The sequence below is a fragment of the Echinops telfairi genome, unplaced genomic scaffold (assembly GCF_000313985.2).
Source record: "Echinops telfairi isolate 266 unplaced genomic scaffold, ASM31398v2 ScPeMD7_655;HRSCAF=1070, whole genome shotgun sequence".
In the NCBI taxonomy this organism is placed as follows: domain Eukaryota; kingdom Metazoa; phylum Chordata; class Mammalia; order Afrosoricida; family Tenrecidae; genus Echinops; species Echinops telfairi.
The window spans coordinates 28,097,465-28,115,233 of record NW_022104553.1 but is presented as its reverse complement, the minus strand read 5'-3'; the positions used below and the strand labels follow the sequence as shown (position 1 = coordinate 28,115,233).

Sequence of the window (17,769 nt, the reverse complement as noted above, 5' to 3'; positions counted from 1 at the left end):
GCGGCCTTGGTTCGGGCCGCGCTGGGCGAGGAGGGCGGCAGCGCCAGTAGCAGCGCCCCGGCCTGGCCTGGGGGGAGCGCGCGCCGAAGCCAAGCGCAGAGCCCGGGCAGCCCGGCCTGGCGCAGTGGGAACACGGGTGGCTGCGCCTCCTCCAGCACCTCCCAAGTCTCGTCCTCTGAGATGGACGTGCCTGATGCCGTACCGGCGCCAATCTGCGGCAAACCATCATCGCTGCCCGCTACTGACGCTCCAGCGGCGCGATTCTCAATGCCCTCTCCACCGCTGGGCTTCTCCATCATTTCCTCTCCTTCCAGAGCCATGGGCTCCTCACCCTCGCCGTCTGTTCGCACGCAGACCAGCGGCCCATCTGGAGGCACCAAGGCCCGGGCCTGGGCCCAGTCCTTCTCGGTGGGGGCCCCAGGCGTGACAAGGATGACGGCGTCGAAGTGAGTTGGCTGGGGGGTGGCTGCAGCGCACGCGGGGTCCAGCGGGACTGTCCACAGCACCACGTTGGGGCGCTCAGGAGCTGGGTAGGGCGTGGGGTCCGCAGGCGCAGAAGCAGGGGCGGCACCTGGGTCGCCAGGATCCAGACCCAGGAGCAGGTCCAGCACGAGGCCTAGGTGAGCTGCGCCGGCCACAGCCAGGTCCACGCGCGCGCTGCCCAGGCGCTCCAGGCCGGCGCGCACCCATGACAGAGCTGCCTCTAAGCCACCCGTCTCAAAGGCTTCACGCACGGCTTCCAACTCTGCTGCACCCAGTACCTCGAAGCCATCCTGGGCCGGCGGCAGGAGTCTGTGGACGGACACAGGGAAGGGGGTGGGTGGGTCGGGCATGTCAAGGGCAGAAGAATCCTCAGGTCTGAACACTGGGCCAGGTGAGCAGGCGAGGGGTGGGGCCAAAGAAAAGCCAAAGTCCAAACTCACTGATTCTAACTCATTGGGACCCTATTGGGCAGGAGAGAACTGCACCTGTGTGGCTGCAAGATTGCAACTTTTTTACTGGAGGAGAAAGCCTCATATTTCTCCCAAGGAGGGGTTAGCGGGCTCGAACTACTGACCTTGCTCTTAGCAACCTACCGCATAAACATGAGGCCGCCAGTGAAAGGAGGGGCCAAACTGAGTGCAGATTGAAACCAGATTAAGATGTCAGGGCACACACATCCTTTGGACATGTGACCAGGAGAGACCAGTCCTTGGAGAAGGATGTCGTGTAGCGGGTCAGCAGAAAGGGATGGACACCCTCAATGAGATGAACTGACGCAATGGCTGCAGCAAGGGGCTCCTCCAATTGTGGGAGTGGGACTGCCATTAGGTCAACTCCAACTCATACGGACACTTAAGACAGAGTAGAACTGTTAACTTGGAACTAAAAAACTCATTTTTCTCCAAGGAGTGGCCAGTGGCTTTGAACTGCTGACCTTGTGATTCCTAAAAAGCAACAGCAGGGCACGCCTAGGAGAAGGGAGGGTCTCTGACAAGGTGGGGACAGACCCTCAGCAGGGCCCAAAACACTGAGCTCTTCCCTTCCTCCCCCTGAGGGGGCGGGTGTCTGGAGGCTGAAAGGCTAGGGGAATACTAGGGTGGGGCTCGGGACAAACAAAGAATCAGCCTGGGTAGTGAGCGGTCTTAACGAACGTCAGCTCTATTGGAAAAGAATAAGGTCCCCAGAACCTCCCTGCCGGAGGGGGGAGGAGGGTCAGTGAAAGGGAGGCTTTCCCTCCTAGTTCCCAGCAAGGGGTGGGGGTGGTGAGGCTAGAGAAAAAGAGGGGTAGCTGCCTGAGCCTCCCTATCAACCAAGGCAGCTAGGGTTGGGGAGGATTCAGGGGGTAGCTAGCAAGGGCGTCGGCAATAATGGGTTCATCGCACATCAAGGGCCGTGAGGATGTACAGCACCTAGCGACGGTTCCCTCAGTTACATGTGGGCGGGACTTGGGGCAACTCACAACTCTGGGCACGGACATGGCAGGAGACAGGCGATAGCAAGTGCAGGGTGCTCAAAACATTACAGTTCATTGAGAGCCAGGGTTTTCCAGCTGGTGGGGGGCAAGGAAGTGGGCGTGGCATGCAGGTGTGGAGGCCTAACAGCTCACCACCAGGAGTGGATTCCCACTCAGAACGACCCGGTGGGTTTCCAAGACTGTAACTCTTTCCAAAAACAAACACACTCACTCCCTCCAAGTCAAGCCTGACCCCTGGCGACCCTAGAGGGCAGGGTCGAACTGCCCCAGTGGGTTTCCTAGACTGTCCCTCCTCACAAGAGCAGAAAGCCTCTTCTCCCTCCTGGAGAGCGTCTATTGGTTTCAAGCTGCCCACCCAGTTGAGGGCAGTGGCCTTACTCACGGACTATGCCACTAGCGCTCTCAGCGAGTCTTAACTGGAATCACAGTGAGCTTGTGTGGCCAGAGTGAGCCCTCCAACATTTTAGCTGCAGGTCGAACTTGGGCCATAGGTCCGGGCCTGTCCTAGAATTCTCCCTAAAGAGCCCGGACCTTGTGGTCGCAGAGGCCTGGCTGGAGGCTGGGCGTGGATGACAGAGCAGGGTCACACACGCTGGCTTTGGCCAGAGCCTCGGAGACCTCAAAGCTTGCACCGTGAGCCGGGCTGGGGGGCTGGATGAAGGAGAGGAATCTCCAGCCAGCTCTCAAGCCTCCCCACAAACCCCCGACCCCCGGCTCACCTCTGCAGGGCCTCCGCCTGGCTCTGCACAGCTGCCCGCAGGCGCTCCAGCTCCTCGCCGGCAGGGCTGCCGCTGCGGTCGGTCGGGACCACGAAGAGAGCCACGGCTCCCAACCCGGCGCAGTCCAGCAAGGCCGCCGTCTGCTCGCGCGCTTGGCCTTCATCCTGGGAACTCCCGGCGCGGAGGGTCCGCACCGCCAGCAGCGGCGTCCCGCGCGCCAGGGCTGCCCGCGCGGCCTCCCCCAGCGCCGGGGCCAAGACCTCGCCGTTGCCCTCGGGTCCCGGCAGCACCAACACCAGCACGTTGGCCTCCGCCGCCCAGGGTCCCGGCACGGCGGGCGGGCAGCTCAGCTCGCCCAGAAAGAGGCCGGGGCCCGCCGCCCGCAAGCTGGGGACCCTGGAGTCCGACGGCCCCTCGGGGGGCTCCAGCGTCTCCACATCCTTGTCGCACAGGGCTGCGATCAACGCGGACTTGCCGGTGCCCGGGGGCCCCAGGAACAAGGCTGTCACGTCACCCCGCGGCGGAGGCATGGCTGCAAAAGGGATCGGGGAGACCCGGGTCAGGGAGCCCCCAATCTTCAGCGTTTCTAGCCGCCCACACGGAACCCGGAATCCAGTCCTCTGTTCCGTCCCCGTAGCCTTCTCCCATCCCGGCGTCACTCTCCGGGACCTAGAATTCCGGCGCCCAGGGACCCCGTGCGCCCAGGTTTCTGATTTAAACCCTCAGAAATCCGGGCCTCTGGCCCGCCCTCCATTGCCCTCCCCGCTCCCATCTTTCGGAGACTTTCCAAATCACCAAGCAAACAGCTGATAACCTCGGGAGCGCAGTTCTGGGCGGCGGGCCGGCCACTTAGAGGAACCGCTCTTGGGGTCCCCTGCAGACGGAAGCGGTCGGGGCGCCGAGATCTGGGGCTGTCTCGGGGTCTAGCCTGAAGTCACTCCCTCCAGGGCCCTGGCGTCTTCAAAGCGTGACCTCGGAGACGCAGCCCCTCACGCGCCTGCGCAGAACGGCCGACCGGCGCTTCTCTTCGCCGGCTGGGATTGCCCCCGGGGCCCTGGAACAATGAGGGTGCCAAGGCGCCTGCGCGCCTGCCCTCACTGGCGCAACCAGCTGTTTGTACGGTACAGGGGCTGGGAACGTCATCAGAGAAGGACCCCGGTGCAGAGAAGGACCCCTCCCAGAGGACGAGGTTGGCGCGACCGCATCACTGCCGGGTGGCATTCCGAAACCTCGCTGGGCTTCGAGGCTCCCCGGGCCGCACAGTGCAGTAGGCACGGGGGCGCGGACCTTCAGTGGGCCCTCTACCGCTCCCTACCGGCTGGCGGCGCTGTGGCGCGCGACTGACAGGCACTGCGGAAGGCAGCCCTGCGCTGTACGGAAAAAGGCTCGAGCCTGAGCTGGGGGCCTTAGTTCTGGGTGACTAGGCGAGGAAGTGCCTGCGCCGCTCGATACTCAGCTGGGAGACTGGAGGAGTCTTAGGATGGCAGAGAGAGGGATGTCTGCCGAGAGGAGACGGCCTAAAGGGCGAGGCCAGAGTTCAGGTAGCAGCCCAAGGCGCCTGGGCGATCGACGGGCGTCAGCGACCAACACTCGGGGTGCAAGGAGTTAGTTTGGTGCAGAAGGTTCGAGGCACACCGGAGGAGGCTCTAAGACTCTCAAACTCGGGAATCTCTTGGTCGGCTTGAAGCTTCCCTCGTTAAAGAGTTCCATCCTGCTGAGAGCTTTAGAAAATTGCATCTCTGGAGAGTCTGAGAGAGGTTGGCAAAAAGGAGAGCCACTGTCCAGATCAACATCGGACGGGGGGAGGCGGGGGCGGTGAGCTTTGCGCCAGCCGCTGCCTCGGCCCTCGGGTGATGATTGGCTTTGCATCTTGCATCACCTCTCTTGACTAGTGGGGTCCCAGAGAGACCATGGAGCAATAGAATCCAGGAGAGGAGTCCCCACCGCACTCACTGGGGACACGGTCAGTGAGTACTACCACGAAGGGCGGGGTGCCTGAGTTGAGGACAGGCTCTCTCTAGCGCTTGGATGTCCAAGGCTTGCCCATTGCTAAGGGCTGTGCTTGCTGAGCTGTCTGATCCGACCGGCCATCCGCACCTCACTCACTACTACCCTCAGCTGCACTCACCCTGCTCTGGCCACCCAGGCAGGAAGCCATGCAGAGAGACAGGATGGCACCCAGGGGAGGCTTGTGATGGGAGATGAAGCTAGGACAGGGCAGACACTTTCAGAGAGGAGGCCCCAGGGTCCAGCCCCGACATTGCCTGGGACATGCATTGTGGCATGGGCCTTGGTTTCACAGTCTGTGAAGCAGGGTGGCCCCTACCCACCTCAAAAGGCTGCTGTTCTGTTCTGGATTCGCTGGAGGAAGGTAGAAAGGCTCAGTGCTAAAGAGGGAACCTCATTTGGCAAAAACTAGTATCAATAGCTAAAAAAGACCCAGTGCTCTCCACTTGTTCCCGGGTCATAGCAACCCTATAGGACAGAGTAGAACTGCTACCCATGGTTTCTGTAAACATTAACTGGGAGCAGAAAACCTGAGCCTTCTTGCTCGGAGCTGCGAGGGGGTCCGCTGACCTTGTAGTTAGCTGCCCAACGCTTTACCCACAACACTCCCTTCTCAACAATAGCATATCATGTGCCAGGCAACATTTGATAGTTGAGCATTCACTTTCCCACTCCATCCTGCTAAGAGTTTAAGGAAATTAAACTCCTAACAGACCTTATGGAATTGGGATGATCCTGTAAAAAGGATTCATAATGAAAGTGGCTGCATTAATGCTCTCCCAGCGAGAGACCACCGAGAACACACCTGGGGATACTAAGAAATTTCAGGAAGTCATCGGGAAGAGAAGTCTCAAGATGGCATCCAGGTAGAATCACCAGGTGCTCCTGTTAGACCAGAAAATTAGAGAGGCATGGGAAGCAAGCTCGAGGAGAAGGCAACAGGACTGGACCGAGGTTCCAGAGGGACTTGATGGGGAGGAGGACGCAGGGGAAGGGAGCAGTGAGCAAACAATGCCATTGATAGGGGGACAACTAGGGAATTAAAATCAAGGATGAAGAGATCCTGTGGGTGTTGAGCAATGGCAATCTAGCTGAGAAGAGCTACTAAGGCAGAAGAGGGGCGAGCATGAATGGGGTACAGGAGGAAGGAAACAGGAAAGATCTAGGAAGCAAAGCTGTGGATCGTGGTATAAACATAGGTGTGTACACATAAATAGATTAATTCATAAACATTGAGGTATTGACCTATGTACATATATTTATATGGCAATACATTGAGGAAGTGGACGGACTTTGGGCCTCTGCTCAAGTCCTCCCTCAACACAAAAACACTTTATTCTAGCAACCTGGCATTCTGTGATGCTCACCCTCCCAACACAATCACTGAAGACAAAAATGGGTGCATAAGCAAATGTGGTGAAGAAAGCAGATGGTGCCTGGCTATCAAGATATAGCATCTGGGGTCTTAAAGGCTTGAAGTTAAACAAGCAGTCACCAAGCAGAGAAGCAACAAGCCCACATGGAAGAAGTATACCAGCCTGTGTGATCATAAGATGGTGATGGGATCAGGTAACAGGCATCAGAAAACCCAAAACAACAAAAAAACATATTGTTGAGAACGAGGGGAGTCTGAGCAGAGACCCAAAATCCATCTGTAGACAAAAGGACATAATCTCACAGAAGGGTCGCAAGGAAGGGATGAGTCAACCAGGGTACAGAATAGCACTGATGAAAACATATTCATCTGGTTCTTTGAGGCTTCCTCAACCCCCACCATCATGACCTCAGTCCTGCCTTTCAGTTCTGCTAGACCAGAGCATGTAGTGTTATAGATAAGAGCTGAACACACATGAAATCCAGGTCAAATACACCCCCCAGGTACAGATTTGGGAGTACCAGTACCAAGGGGGTTGGGAGAAGAGCGGAGGAAGGGTGAACCAATCACAATGATCAACACATAACACATATACCCCGTGGGATCACAACAGAAATGTGGGTGAAGGGAGAGAGAGGTTGGTGTAAGATAGGAAAGTAATAATTTATAATGTATTAAGGGGTCACCAGGGGAGAGGGAGGGAACTAAGAGGAGCTGATACCAAGGGCGCAAATAGAAAGTAAATGTTTAGAACATGATGATGGCAACATATGTACAAATATGCTTGATACAGTTGATGTATGCATTGTTATAAGAGCATCAATACAAGATATGACAAAATACCCATTTATAAACTATCAAGGGCTCATGCGGGAGGGGGGAGCGGGGAGGGAGGGGAAAAAGAGGACCTAATGTCAGGGGTTTAAATGGAGAGAAAATGTTTTGAGAAACGATGTACAAATGCGCTTTACACAATTGATGTGTGTATGGATTGGGATAACAGTTGTATGAGCCCCTAATGTTAAAAAAAATAAATATGAAAAAAAAGAGCACCAATAAAAGGATTTAAAAAACACACACACACTTGGGGTTGGACAAATTGGAGTTAATGCCCATTGCAACTAGGGACCATCGTGGGATGGGAGGGCACCAGGAAGCAGGGGTGATTCTGTGATTGGGCAAATCTAACTAACGCTTACTGAGGTGGAGGAAGAGGACCAAACAATGTAGGGGACCAGCCCCCACAATCGAATGGGTGTGGGAAAGTAACACTGAGGGAAGTAGGACGAGGGATGGTAGGAAAGCCACCACGTTGGTCAGTTAGAGATAAAGTCCAAGTCCATGATCCTGCTTTAAGTATCATTCCCACAGATTCTCTCCTTACAGCTATGCTGCCTTAAAATGGACACCTGGTTGAGTCTGCCTCCCTGTAGAAGCAGACATTCTTTGATTATCTCCTCCTCCTGTTGCACCTATGCCCCCTCATGCCTCTCCCCAATGCAGGTATTAGGTTTCTTCACCTGTGAGCTCACGGACTTGACCATTGTTGCCACCCACCTTGTGACATATCTAACTCCTGAGTATGCGTGTCTATGTATACCTACAAATATCCCAAGACAGTAAAGATCTGCTCTCTGCACGGACCTGGTGGTGAGATCATGGCCGCCCTGCAGGTGAGCATGCTACTATGAAATGTGTCTGACTCCTTTATTTTACTCTCTTCCCTATCCTATCTTCTATGGCTGTACTATGATCTTTATATATTATAGCCATACAATTGTGCCGACGAACCCCTCAGTTGTTAGAGGCTGGTTTACTCCGACAAATGGGTCCAAGGATTAGTTGTGTAATTGAGGGTAAAATTAAAGAGACATTAAACAAGATAAAGCATGCGAATGCTCACCTACAGGACGGCCATGATGTCAACAGCCAGGTCCATGCAGAGACTACGCTTCCAACCAAGGCTTATATACACTCAGGGCACGTAAGCCCCACCTAATTACAGGTAACCACATACGTAACAAGAAGGGGTTGTACAATAGGTATGTGTAAGAGGAAGGGGATGAACTAGGGTCATACATGTGACAAGGCACAAATATAACAAGATAGACTGGCTCAGTCAAATGGCAGCCTAACCTTGGTCCTCCCTGAGTTGGCTTGATCTTAAGTGTCTTTAGGCTTTCCTCCAGGGGAACAATCCCTTTTCCTTATCAGAAGGGAGTGGGCCTAGAGTGGGAAAGACTATAGGGTCTGATTGCTCTAGATGGCTGATAACCTTCAAGCAGTTGACCTACAAGTGTATAGTCATTGACTATGTGTTAGCAAGCAACACCTTAGGTTTGGGATATATTATGGGGGGCCAACCTGGGGGATGACCTTTCTGTTTCTCACATTACAAAGAGGTTCAAGCTATGGTTGGTGAGGAAGTAGGCTGCCACAGCCTCTGGGATCAGCCTGGGTAGAGGGCCTGGGGCTGGTCATTTCTGTGACTTGGGCCACATTCATGGTTTGTCCGGGTCCAGGCGCAATCAGGGTGTAGTCTGTTCTATTGGATCCATCCCATGCACAGCACTGTCCCATCTGCTGTGGATGACCTGGGAGGTGTGTGTTCGACAGGATACCAAGATCTGGCTGGCCCTAGCTTTTCTTGCTAGGTGGCGGTGGCTGCTGACACTGCTCTAAGCCCATTATAGACATCAGTCCTGGGAGTCCTTCCAGTGAGTGACCCAGGGAGGTGGATACTGCCCTCACCCTGTTTTTTGCTTAGACTGATTTTTTCCCCCAGAGATCATTTTCAAGCATATTTGACCATACGGTGCCATCATCATTTTCTAAGCATTTACATTCTATTTGCGCCCTAGGTTTATCAGCTCCACTACTTACCCTCTACCCATCCCTCCAGCCCGTTTTTCAGACGGAGTGCTGGAGTCCCAGCCTGTGAAGCGGGGCAGTCCGGGTTCAACCTCGTCGGGCTTGGCCACATTGCTCAGGCTGGGAGGCTCTGGGCCCCTGCCCTGGTGCCCACATTCCCAACCCTCACCCCCCAGAGCCTCAGTCTGCGCATCCATCGGTTGGGTCCAGTGGTCATTTGCCCCTAGCCCTGCCCGGCCCAGCGAGCTCGCACTGTGGCGTGACAGAGGCTCGGGAGAGATTCCTGGAGGTGCCAGCTGGCCTCCCCCGACAATCCCCGCGTCCCACAGGCCACCTGCGTCATCACCGTCGCCGCCTCCAACTTCCAGGCGCGGCGCGGCGCGTGACGTCACGTGGAACGGGAGTGTACGGCCAACCTGAGAAACGGCAGGGGGCGCTCTTCACCCGCGCTACGTCCGTACGGGCGCGCGCACGCTCCTCCCCTCCTTCCTCCCTCCCCGGCGTCCCCGACCCGGAGGCGCAGCCAAGGTCCAGCCCCACCGCCCCCAGGCCGCCCGCCCTGGTGCGCGTGGCTCCTTGGCCTGCACTGAGCGTGGGCAGGACTTCACCCCAGAGGCTGGCCGGCACCCCACTACCTCCGGCACGTGCTGGCACCCACCTGTGACCCTGGTCCAGGTCCTCTGGGGGGTCTGGGAGCCCCTCCCATGGGGCCTCAGGCGGTGGGACCCGGGCACACCTTCGGAGAAGCAGGGAGGTCAGACAACCATGAGATTCTTTTTAAATCACGCCCAGGAGATGTGAGCGAGCGCGAAATGTTCCCTGTGTTTCCCTCCTTTTCAAACAAACACGTTGAAATCGCCACAAGCCACCGATTTGTGTAATCACCCTTTAATTCTTCCCGGGTGGGCACCACCAACCGTGGTCATCGGCAATGCTGCCCGGATTGGGATAGGGGGAGGGGGGCAGCCCTGCAGTGCCTGCTTCTAGATGAGCAGCCACTTAGGTCTTTGGAAATAGGGTGGCAAGGGTGGGAGTCGGGTCTTGGGTCCCCTGGCGGGGTTTTCGAGCTGAGTCCTAGGCTCTGCCCACTCCCCGCCAGCCTCTCCCCTCACCCAAGGAGGGGCTGTGGCCCTCCGGGTACCTGGGTCCCCTTTAGAGGGTTTTGTGTCGCACTTTCCAGATGTGCTGGAATAAATAAACTTACAGACACTGCCTCCAGGAGAAAAGGTCGTGTTAAAATGAGTTGGGGGACTTTGGGGATCCAGAGACCAAGGGCTGGTGGGGTGGGGCAGAGCTGACCCGGTCCTGTGGGGGGAGCTGTAGAGGGATCCAGCAGAGACTATCGGGTTCCGGTCCGGTTTAGCCAAAGTTGGAAACCTGGGGAGATGTCCTATTCAGAGCCTATTCTCCACTCCCTTGAAAGACCCAACCCTGGGCTGGTTGGCCTTGGCTCAGGGGCAGCAAGGTGCTGGGCGGTGGGAGTCACCCATAGCCTGGAGGTGAGCCCCACCTCACCTATTTTCCCCTACCCCACCGGTCCTGCCCACTGCCCTTGATGCTCTGAGTCCTAGCTGAATTGAAGGGTGTTTCAAAGCACACAGGAGAAGCGGATGTGGCAGCGACTGAGACCCTCCATGTGTGGTGAGGAGGCCATATTTCCCAGAGCCCTTTGAGGCTGGATGTGGCCACACCAAGTTCTGGGTAATAGGATGTTTCTGGGAAGTGTCCTTCAGCTTCAACAAGAACCAGGCCCTTCCCCTACTTCCTGCCTGAAATGTGGATTTAGGCAGAGCCATCAGGAGTCACTAGGCTAAGAGTGTCGTGTGGAACTGGGATGGCGAATGGCAGGGAAGCAAGATGGCAGAGGTGTGAGCCTCCATTCGGCTTCCTGGCTCAGAGTGGCCACGCTACCCCTGTTCTTGCTAGGCGCCATGGAGTCCTTCAGACTCAAAGCGACCTTATGCACAACAGAACAACACCGCCCGGCCCTGCGCCAGCCTCACAATGGAGCCCAGTGTCTCAACCAGTGTCCGTCCATCATCTGGGACTTTCCCCCTGTGTCGCTGCCCCTCCACTCTACCAAGCTCGACATCCTTCTCCAGGGACGGGTCTCTCTTCACATGTCCAAAGGACGTGGGACAAAGCCCCACTACTAAGGAGCACGCTAGCCGGATTCCTTCCAACACAGACTGTCCTTTTGGCACTTCGTGGCACTCCTCCCTCCCCCATGGTACTTTGGATATTCTTCACCAGCACCACAACTCAAGACCCTAACCCTAGAACATCCATTTCTGAGCCTATGTAAAGGAGACGGAAACCCCTATCTATTTTAAGTCAGCCCCCAGTCCATCCCCACTTATGGCAACCCTACAAGAGGGGTCAGAGCTCCGTTGGGTTTCTCAGACCGTGAATCTGTATGGGATTCGACAGCTTCGCCCTTCACCTGCTGGTGGGTTCAAAGTGTCAGCCTTTCAGTTCAAGGTCAACTGCTTAACACCTGCACCACCAGGGCTGCTTCCTGTCTTGGGTAAGCCACCGTTATTCTGGGTCTGGGTCCCGTGCACAGCCTAAGGCAGGGGTGTATAAGCCATAGCTAAATTCAGCCGGCTGCCTGGTTTTGTAAATAAAGTTTTATTGGAACACAGCCACGCTTGTTCATATTGACTTGTCCTCAGATGCCCCCAGGATGGAGCAGTCATAAAAGATGCGACCTATTGGCTCAAAGCCTAAGGCAGCCACTGTGGGTGGAGACCTTCGGACAAGCCTGCTGTGTCTGGAGTCCGTTAACCCCGCAGTGGTGCTGTGGCTGCCACGGGATTTGGGCAGGGCAAGCCTTGGCCTCCTTGCTGGAGTGACTGAAAGCCTCAGGGTTGGACCCAGCTCCCTCTTGGCTTTCATTTCCTGCTCTAGAATCCTCAAGTGAGGCAGGTTCCCAAGACCAGAGAGGTGTGGTGATGTGGAAATCACAGCCCACACACCCCACCTCTGCCCTGAGCCACAGTCACCCGAGTGACCATCACTGGGAAACATACTTAAATGTGACCGTCGGAGACAACCCCCCACCCCGCTGCCTCAACCTGTGAGCTCCACTACCTGTGGGCCAGGCCAATCCGTGAATCACGTTGCATGAGCTTGAGGCTCCTTCAGGACCTGCTTCGTCGTGCTGCTGGTGTATACATCCCTTGAGCTAGAGGCTGGGATCCTGTCCCCTTGCATTGCTTGCTTTCAATATCCCACCTGGGCCTGCTTTGCTAATAAGCTCCAGAGCTACTGACTGGTGGTGACCCACCCTGCTGCTTGCTGCCTGTGGACAGACTCTGTTTGCCTTGCCCGAGGGAGGACTCGGCTGTCTGCTTCCTTGACCTTGGACCGGGCAGCCCATGTGATTGAAGGACTTCCAGTATATTAACTGTTCCATAGAAGTGAGTTGAACTGAACCATCTGTACTGCTGTGTAGACTAACTAGCTGTTATATTCCTTCTCGCTGTATAAACCTACATATATATATAAAATCCTAAGAGCCTGGTTTCATTTCTCTAGAGAACCATTTCTAACACAATATTCAAAAACCCAGGGGTGCCCCTTCTGAACTCCTGAAGCCTAGCTACTCTTCCGTACTTGACCAACCCCCCCCCAACCGACACCCCCCACCCCACCCCGCCATCATTTCTCCTCCGTCAATAACCAAAATGGCTATTGATTTGATTCTGATGCACCCTGACCCTCCAGGACGGACTAGAACCGCCCCTGGGAGTGTCACGCAACTCTCTTCCAGAAGAACGCCTCCTCTTTACCCATGGAGTGGCTGAGGATTTCGAACGGCTGACCTTATGGTTGGCAGCCCAACATGTAACCACTACACCACCTAGGACCCCTCTCATTGATAAAGCTCCCTAAACCCAATGAGGTGACTGCATCTCAGCTCTCCCAGTGCCCTCACAAGGCCCGCTCCAGCCTGGCCTCTCTCTGACCAGAGGCCAACCATCCACCCCCGGCTGGCTGCTGCTGCCTGGGGCTCGTGATCTGCCGTGGCCTCCGCCTGGGGTGCTCATTCCACAACTCTGCCTCCTCGGCCCTGACACCCCCCAATCATTAGGATCGATTTTCTTCCTAGGACTCTTCACCACCGTCTGGAATGATCACACTTTCATTATCTATGTCCTTAGAAACCCTAGTGATGTAGTGGTCACACGCTGGGCTGCTCACCCAACGAAGTCAGCGGTTCAAAACCAGCAGTTGCTCTTTGGGAGAGAAAGGAGGCTCTAAGTCCCGTAGAGTTATAGTCTGGGAAACCCACAAGGACAGTTCTACCCTTCCCTATAGGGTTGCTCTGAGTTGGCACTGACTGGATAGCAGGGAGTTGTCAATCTGTGTCCTTACCCCAGAACCCAGGTGATGCCCTTACTGCTTCCTGCCCAACACCTCAGAGCCAGCTCACTGAGAGCCTGGGCCAGGGCCCGTTGGCTGTGCCCACTATTTATGGTCTGGCAGCCGCCAGCCACCCTGCTTTGTGATGCCAAGGGTTCTTGGTCTGCCAAGCCCCGCCCGCCTGCCCCCCCCCCCCCGCACCCTTCAGAGCTGACTTCCATTAAGTCCTGCCCATGAGAGCTAGGGCTAGATTGGCGGGTGGGAAGAGATTTTCAAAGCTGCCTGGGTGAGAAGTGTGGGTTTTGAAAGAGGCTTTCGTCTCAGGCCCTGTCACTCACTGCCACGGCATCGTTTCCAGCTAGCGGTGACCCTATAAGACAGGGCAGAAGTGGCCCTGGAGGCTTCTGAGACCAGGACTCTGTATGGGACCAGAAAGCCTCATCTTTCTCCCTCGGAGAGGCTGTGGTTTTGAACTGCTGACCTTGCGGTTGGCAGGCAGACACATTAACGCACTACGCCAGCAAATAGATAGAATAACAGCCAATCTTCTCAGAGGGCTATTGGGAAGGCCGGGTCTACATCACACTGAGAACCCTGGGAAATGGGTTCTAATTTCACATCCTATGGACTTCCCACCTCAAAAGTCCCTACACAATGGCCTCCTAGGCCTGGCTCTCTGGCCCGACGCTGGCCCAGCCTGGGGTGGGGGTGGGAGGGTGTCATGCATTCCTCTGGACACATTCCTCACAAGCTCTGGGCCTTTTCACTTGATGTCGCCTTGGGTCGGCCCCTGGCTCACTCCCTGCATGCAGCACCTTCCACCTTCCCATCTCTGCTCCGCTGGCTGACCTCCTCTGTGGCCTCGTCCCTGACCACCCTGTTAAAAGCCACACCCTTCCCTGCCCTTCCTCTACATCACTCATACTTTCTGACCTCCTAGACCCCGTGTGCATCTACTGACACCCATGGTTGTGCTGTTTCTCCCAGCACAAAGGGAGGTGTTTTGCTCCCAGAATGGCGCCTACCATGGAGTAGGTGCTCAGTCCATTCTCGGATGGGTGAGTAAACAAAGACCAGTCCCCTTCTCCTGTGGATCGGCGTGACTGTCCGTATAGAGCACTTCAGGTCCGCTTCCTGGCGGCCATGACGAGAAGGCAAGTCCTATTCCTGAAGGCTCTGAGCTGCCAAGCTTCTCTGGATCAACACACATAAAGTACCTGGTCCGTGTGCAGCTGAGGTAGTTAATTCTGCCAATCTGGCCCATAAACATGTGGGATTAATTGAAGGGCGGAGAGAGAAATGGCTCCATGAGCCTCGCCTTTCTTGTCTCTTGCTCTTTGATCATCGGACCAGTGTGTGGCTGCCTCACTTGTTCTGTGCCTCCATTTGCAAGCTACACTACCTGTGGGACACCTAACCCGTGGACTGTGTCGCTGTAATTTGAGGATCCTTCAAGACCTGCTTTGCCACACCATTGGAATTCACATCTCTTGAGCTGGGGACTGACGGACCCTGTCATCTGGCTGACTGTTGGTGGCCTGCCTTGCTGTTTGCTGCCTGTGCCCGGATAGCCTGAATTACTCTACAGAGGACTACCCGGCAGCCCTCAAGACTTGAAGGACTGCCAGTGTCTCACAACTGTCTCACGGGAGTGAGTTGCACTGAGTCATTTGTGCTGCTTTATAATTTAATGAACTGTTTATTTCTTATGTTCTATCTGTATAAATATATAAAAAAATTATTAGCATTTGTTTCTCTAGAGAACCCTGTCTAACGCAGCGGCGAAGGTTCAGCAGATGGGGGCTTATCGTTAGAGTTGGGCTTCTGTTTTCAAAGGGGCGGCGGTGCCCAGCTTCAGTGAGCGAACGCTTCCCACCTCAGAATAAGAAGCAACGTCCTGAGGGGGCTGTGGAAAATCCACCCCTCTGCCACCCTCGGCCTCATCGCTCCAGCTTCCCTTCCTTTGGCTCCTCCGGCCCCCCAGACATCCGGGCCCGGCTCCTGCCTTGTCCAGCCTGGAGTGTCTTCCCCACCCACCTGCAGGGCGCCCTCCCTTCCCGCCTCTGCTCCAAAAGCACCTTCTCAGGGAGGACTGGATGCTGCTGCCCTGTCACGGTCCCCACTCAGGGCCATGCTGTGTGCTTCAGAGTAGAACTGTGCCCCCAGCGGCCTTCGTCCTATGGACCAGGCTCACCAGTCTTCCTCCTGCACTACCCCTGGGTGAGGCTGCTCCCAGCCTGCAGGCCGCTCTGGCTCGCAGCCACCAGGAAACCATTTGCGCCACCTGGGGGCTAAAAACTACAGTGCGCCTGACCCAACACGGGAAAACAAACAAAAAAGCCCCAAACTCACTGTCATGGAATCGAAGCCAACTCCCAGGACAGGGTAGAAGTGCCCCTGTGAGTTGCCGAGGCTGTAAAATGCTGGCTGGGAGTAGACAGCCCTGTCGTTCGCCCTTGGAGTGGCTGGTGGTTTCGAACTGCTGACCCTGCCTGCCCTTAGCAGCCCACTGCACAACCCCTGTCCGCCCAGAGCTGGTGCGTCTGACCCAGGACGCAGCCTCTCCGATTACCCATATGCCTGGGAAAGCTGGGCCATGAAGAAGGAAGACGGGCGCGGAACAGAGGCATCTGAATGCGTGTGCTGGGGAAAGACAGACATACGGCTGGCCAGAAGATGACAGGCCTCTGGTTGTGGAGGAACGATCAGCTCACTCCTTAGCCGCGAGGATGGTGAGACTGGATCTCCCGTACTTTGGACACGCTATCAGGAGGGGCCAGTCCTGGGTCACACAAGAGGAGGAGGGCCCTCAATGAGGGTGGACTGACAATGCGGCGGCTGCCATGGGCTCAAGCACAGGAGGGTGCAGGGCCGGGCCAGGCAGGGCTGGGTTCTGTTTTGTGTGGGGTCCACAGGGCTGAGAGCAGGCTCCATGGCCCCTAACCGCCAGCACCGTCCAGGTGGCCCTGTTGTAAAAGGGCGACCCTTCGTCCCTGCTCTGCTTCACTGATACTCCCAGGGCTGGTCACCATCTCCAAGGGCTCGGCCTTGTTGGTTTGTGGACAGTCCATCTCCGCTGCGCCCCTTCCTCCCGGCCTCCCAGGCTCCTTCAGGACCCGACAAGAGTCCCTGGGACCACCCAGCGGGCCTGGAGGAGCACTTGCTGCGGGAGGCACCGCAGCTCAGCCTCTGCCTCTGAGTTATTCTGGGGACCCGGCGGGCACCTCGTGGAAACACAAGGCGGTGGTGGCGGCTGGGCTCACATCCTTCCTCGCAGGTCTATTTCGGTGGTGTTCCTAGACGCACCACTTCCCTGAGTCAGCAGGGCCCCAGGAAGCGCCGGGGAAGCGCAGCAGCTGTAATTATAATTACAATCTCTTTCTGGAGTCTGGGGGGGGGGGGGAGGGCGCTGAGCTGCCCTCCAAGAGCCAGCTGTTTTCTGCTTCGGGATGACTGTGGGGGGCTGCCTTGCCTGCCCCTTTCAGCCAGCGGTGGCCACGTGATGCATGGCCCAGGGAAGGCAGGGCACAGAAACAAACTGCAGCTTCCAGAGGAGAGGGTCCTCGAGTGGGTCCTTCCCCAAGGCCCCTCCCAGTGCCACTGTGAGGCTGGGGTGCTTACATCTGGGGGCTCACGTGGTCCTGCCGCCGGCCTACCCACCTGGTACAGACAGCACAAGCAGGGGACGCACCCACGGAGCGTCCGCCGTGTTGGCCAGGACGCGCTATGGGCACTGGTGGGTCTGGGGGTGGGGGTATGTCCAGACACGTGCGCACACTCACACGCTGGACGGACCGACACACACAGTCTGGCTTTTATTCCAGATCTACTGCGCTAAGACGACACAGATCGGCGGTGCCCCATCCGCCGCCGCACCATCATGACACCCCCAGCTCCCCCCGCCTCCCGCCACGCGCCCCGGGTGGGGGCTCCGCCTACACCTCCCCGCGGGCATGCAGCATGAAGTGGCCGTGCAGCTCCCCGAGGTTGTCGAAGGAGTCCTCGCACTCCGTACACTGGTAGGAGCCCTCCTCGTCCTCGTCCTCGTCCTCCTCCTCCTCCTCGTCCTCCTCCTCCCGGGGCCCGGCTGGCCGGCCCTCCCTAGCCCTCTCCCCAGCCCTCGGTGGCTCTTCCTCTTCCTCCCCGAGGACCCTGCCTTCGGGGGCTGGTGCTTCCTGGGGGGCTGTCGCAGGGCAGCAGAGCCGGCAAGGTGGGGTGCCGGGGGGGGCCTCCCCCAGAGGAGGGCGGCCACAGAGCTGGCAGGGCTGGGCCGCGGGGCCCGGGGGCTGCGCTGCTCGGGGGGCCCGGCGGGATGGACCCCCTCGGCCGCCCCCCAGGCGCTGCTTCACCTTGTAGCCGGGATCGTATTCGGGATCGTCGGTGGTCTCCTCCTCCTCCTCCTCCTCATCTTCCTCCTCTTCCGAGTCTGGCTCTGAGAGGGTGTACTCGGAGTCGGAGGAGTGCTCCGGGCC

The 17,769-nt window shown here is 57.0% G+C and overlaps 2 protein-coding genes across 8 annotated transcripts in view; both read right to left on the bottom strand.

The window, feature by feature from the left end:
* Window positions 1–3,656, bottom strand: part of IRGQ (immunity related GTPase Q) — a 6,462-nt gene extending 2,806 nt beyond the window's left edge. The window contains exons 1-3 of the mRNA XM_004710538.2: window positions 3,491–3,656; window positions 2,677–3,208; window positions 6–792 (exon numbers count right to left, since the gene is read on the bottom strand). Of these exons, the coding sequence (XP_004710595.1) occupies window positions 6–792; window positions 2,677–3,206 (1,317 nt within the window). The 5' untranslated portion in view covers window positions 3,207–3,208; window positions 3,491–3,656. The remainder of the gene's footprint in view (window positions 1–5; window positions 793–2,676; window positions 3,209–3,490) is intronic.
* Window positions 3,657–17,089: 13,433 nt separating this feature from the next.
* Window positions 17,090–17,769, bottom strand: part of ZNF428 (zinc finger protein 428) — a 10,235-nt gene continuing 9,555 nt past the window's right edge. For all 7 annotated transcript variants that reach the window (XM_045293019.1, XM_045293023.1, XM_045293025.1 and 4 more), the window contains one exon: window positions 17,090–17,769. In XM_045293019.1, the coding sequence (XP_045148954.1) occupies window positions 17,233–17,769 (537 nt within the window). In that variant the 3' untranslated portion in view covers window positions 17,090–17,232.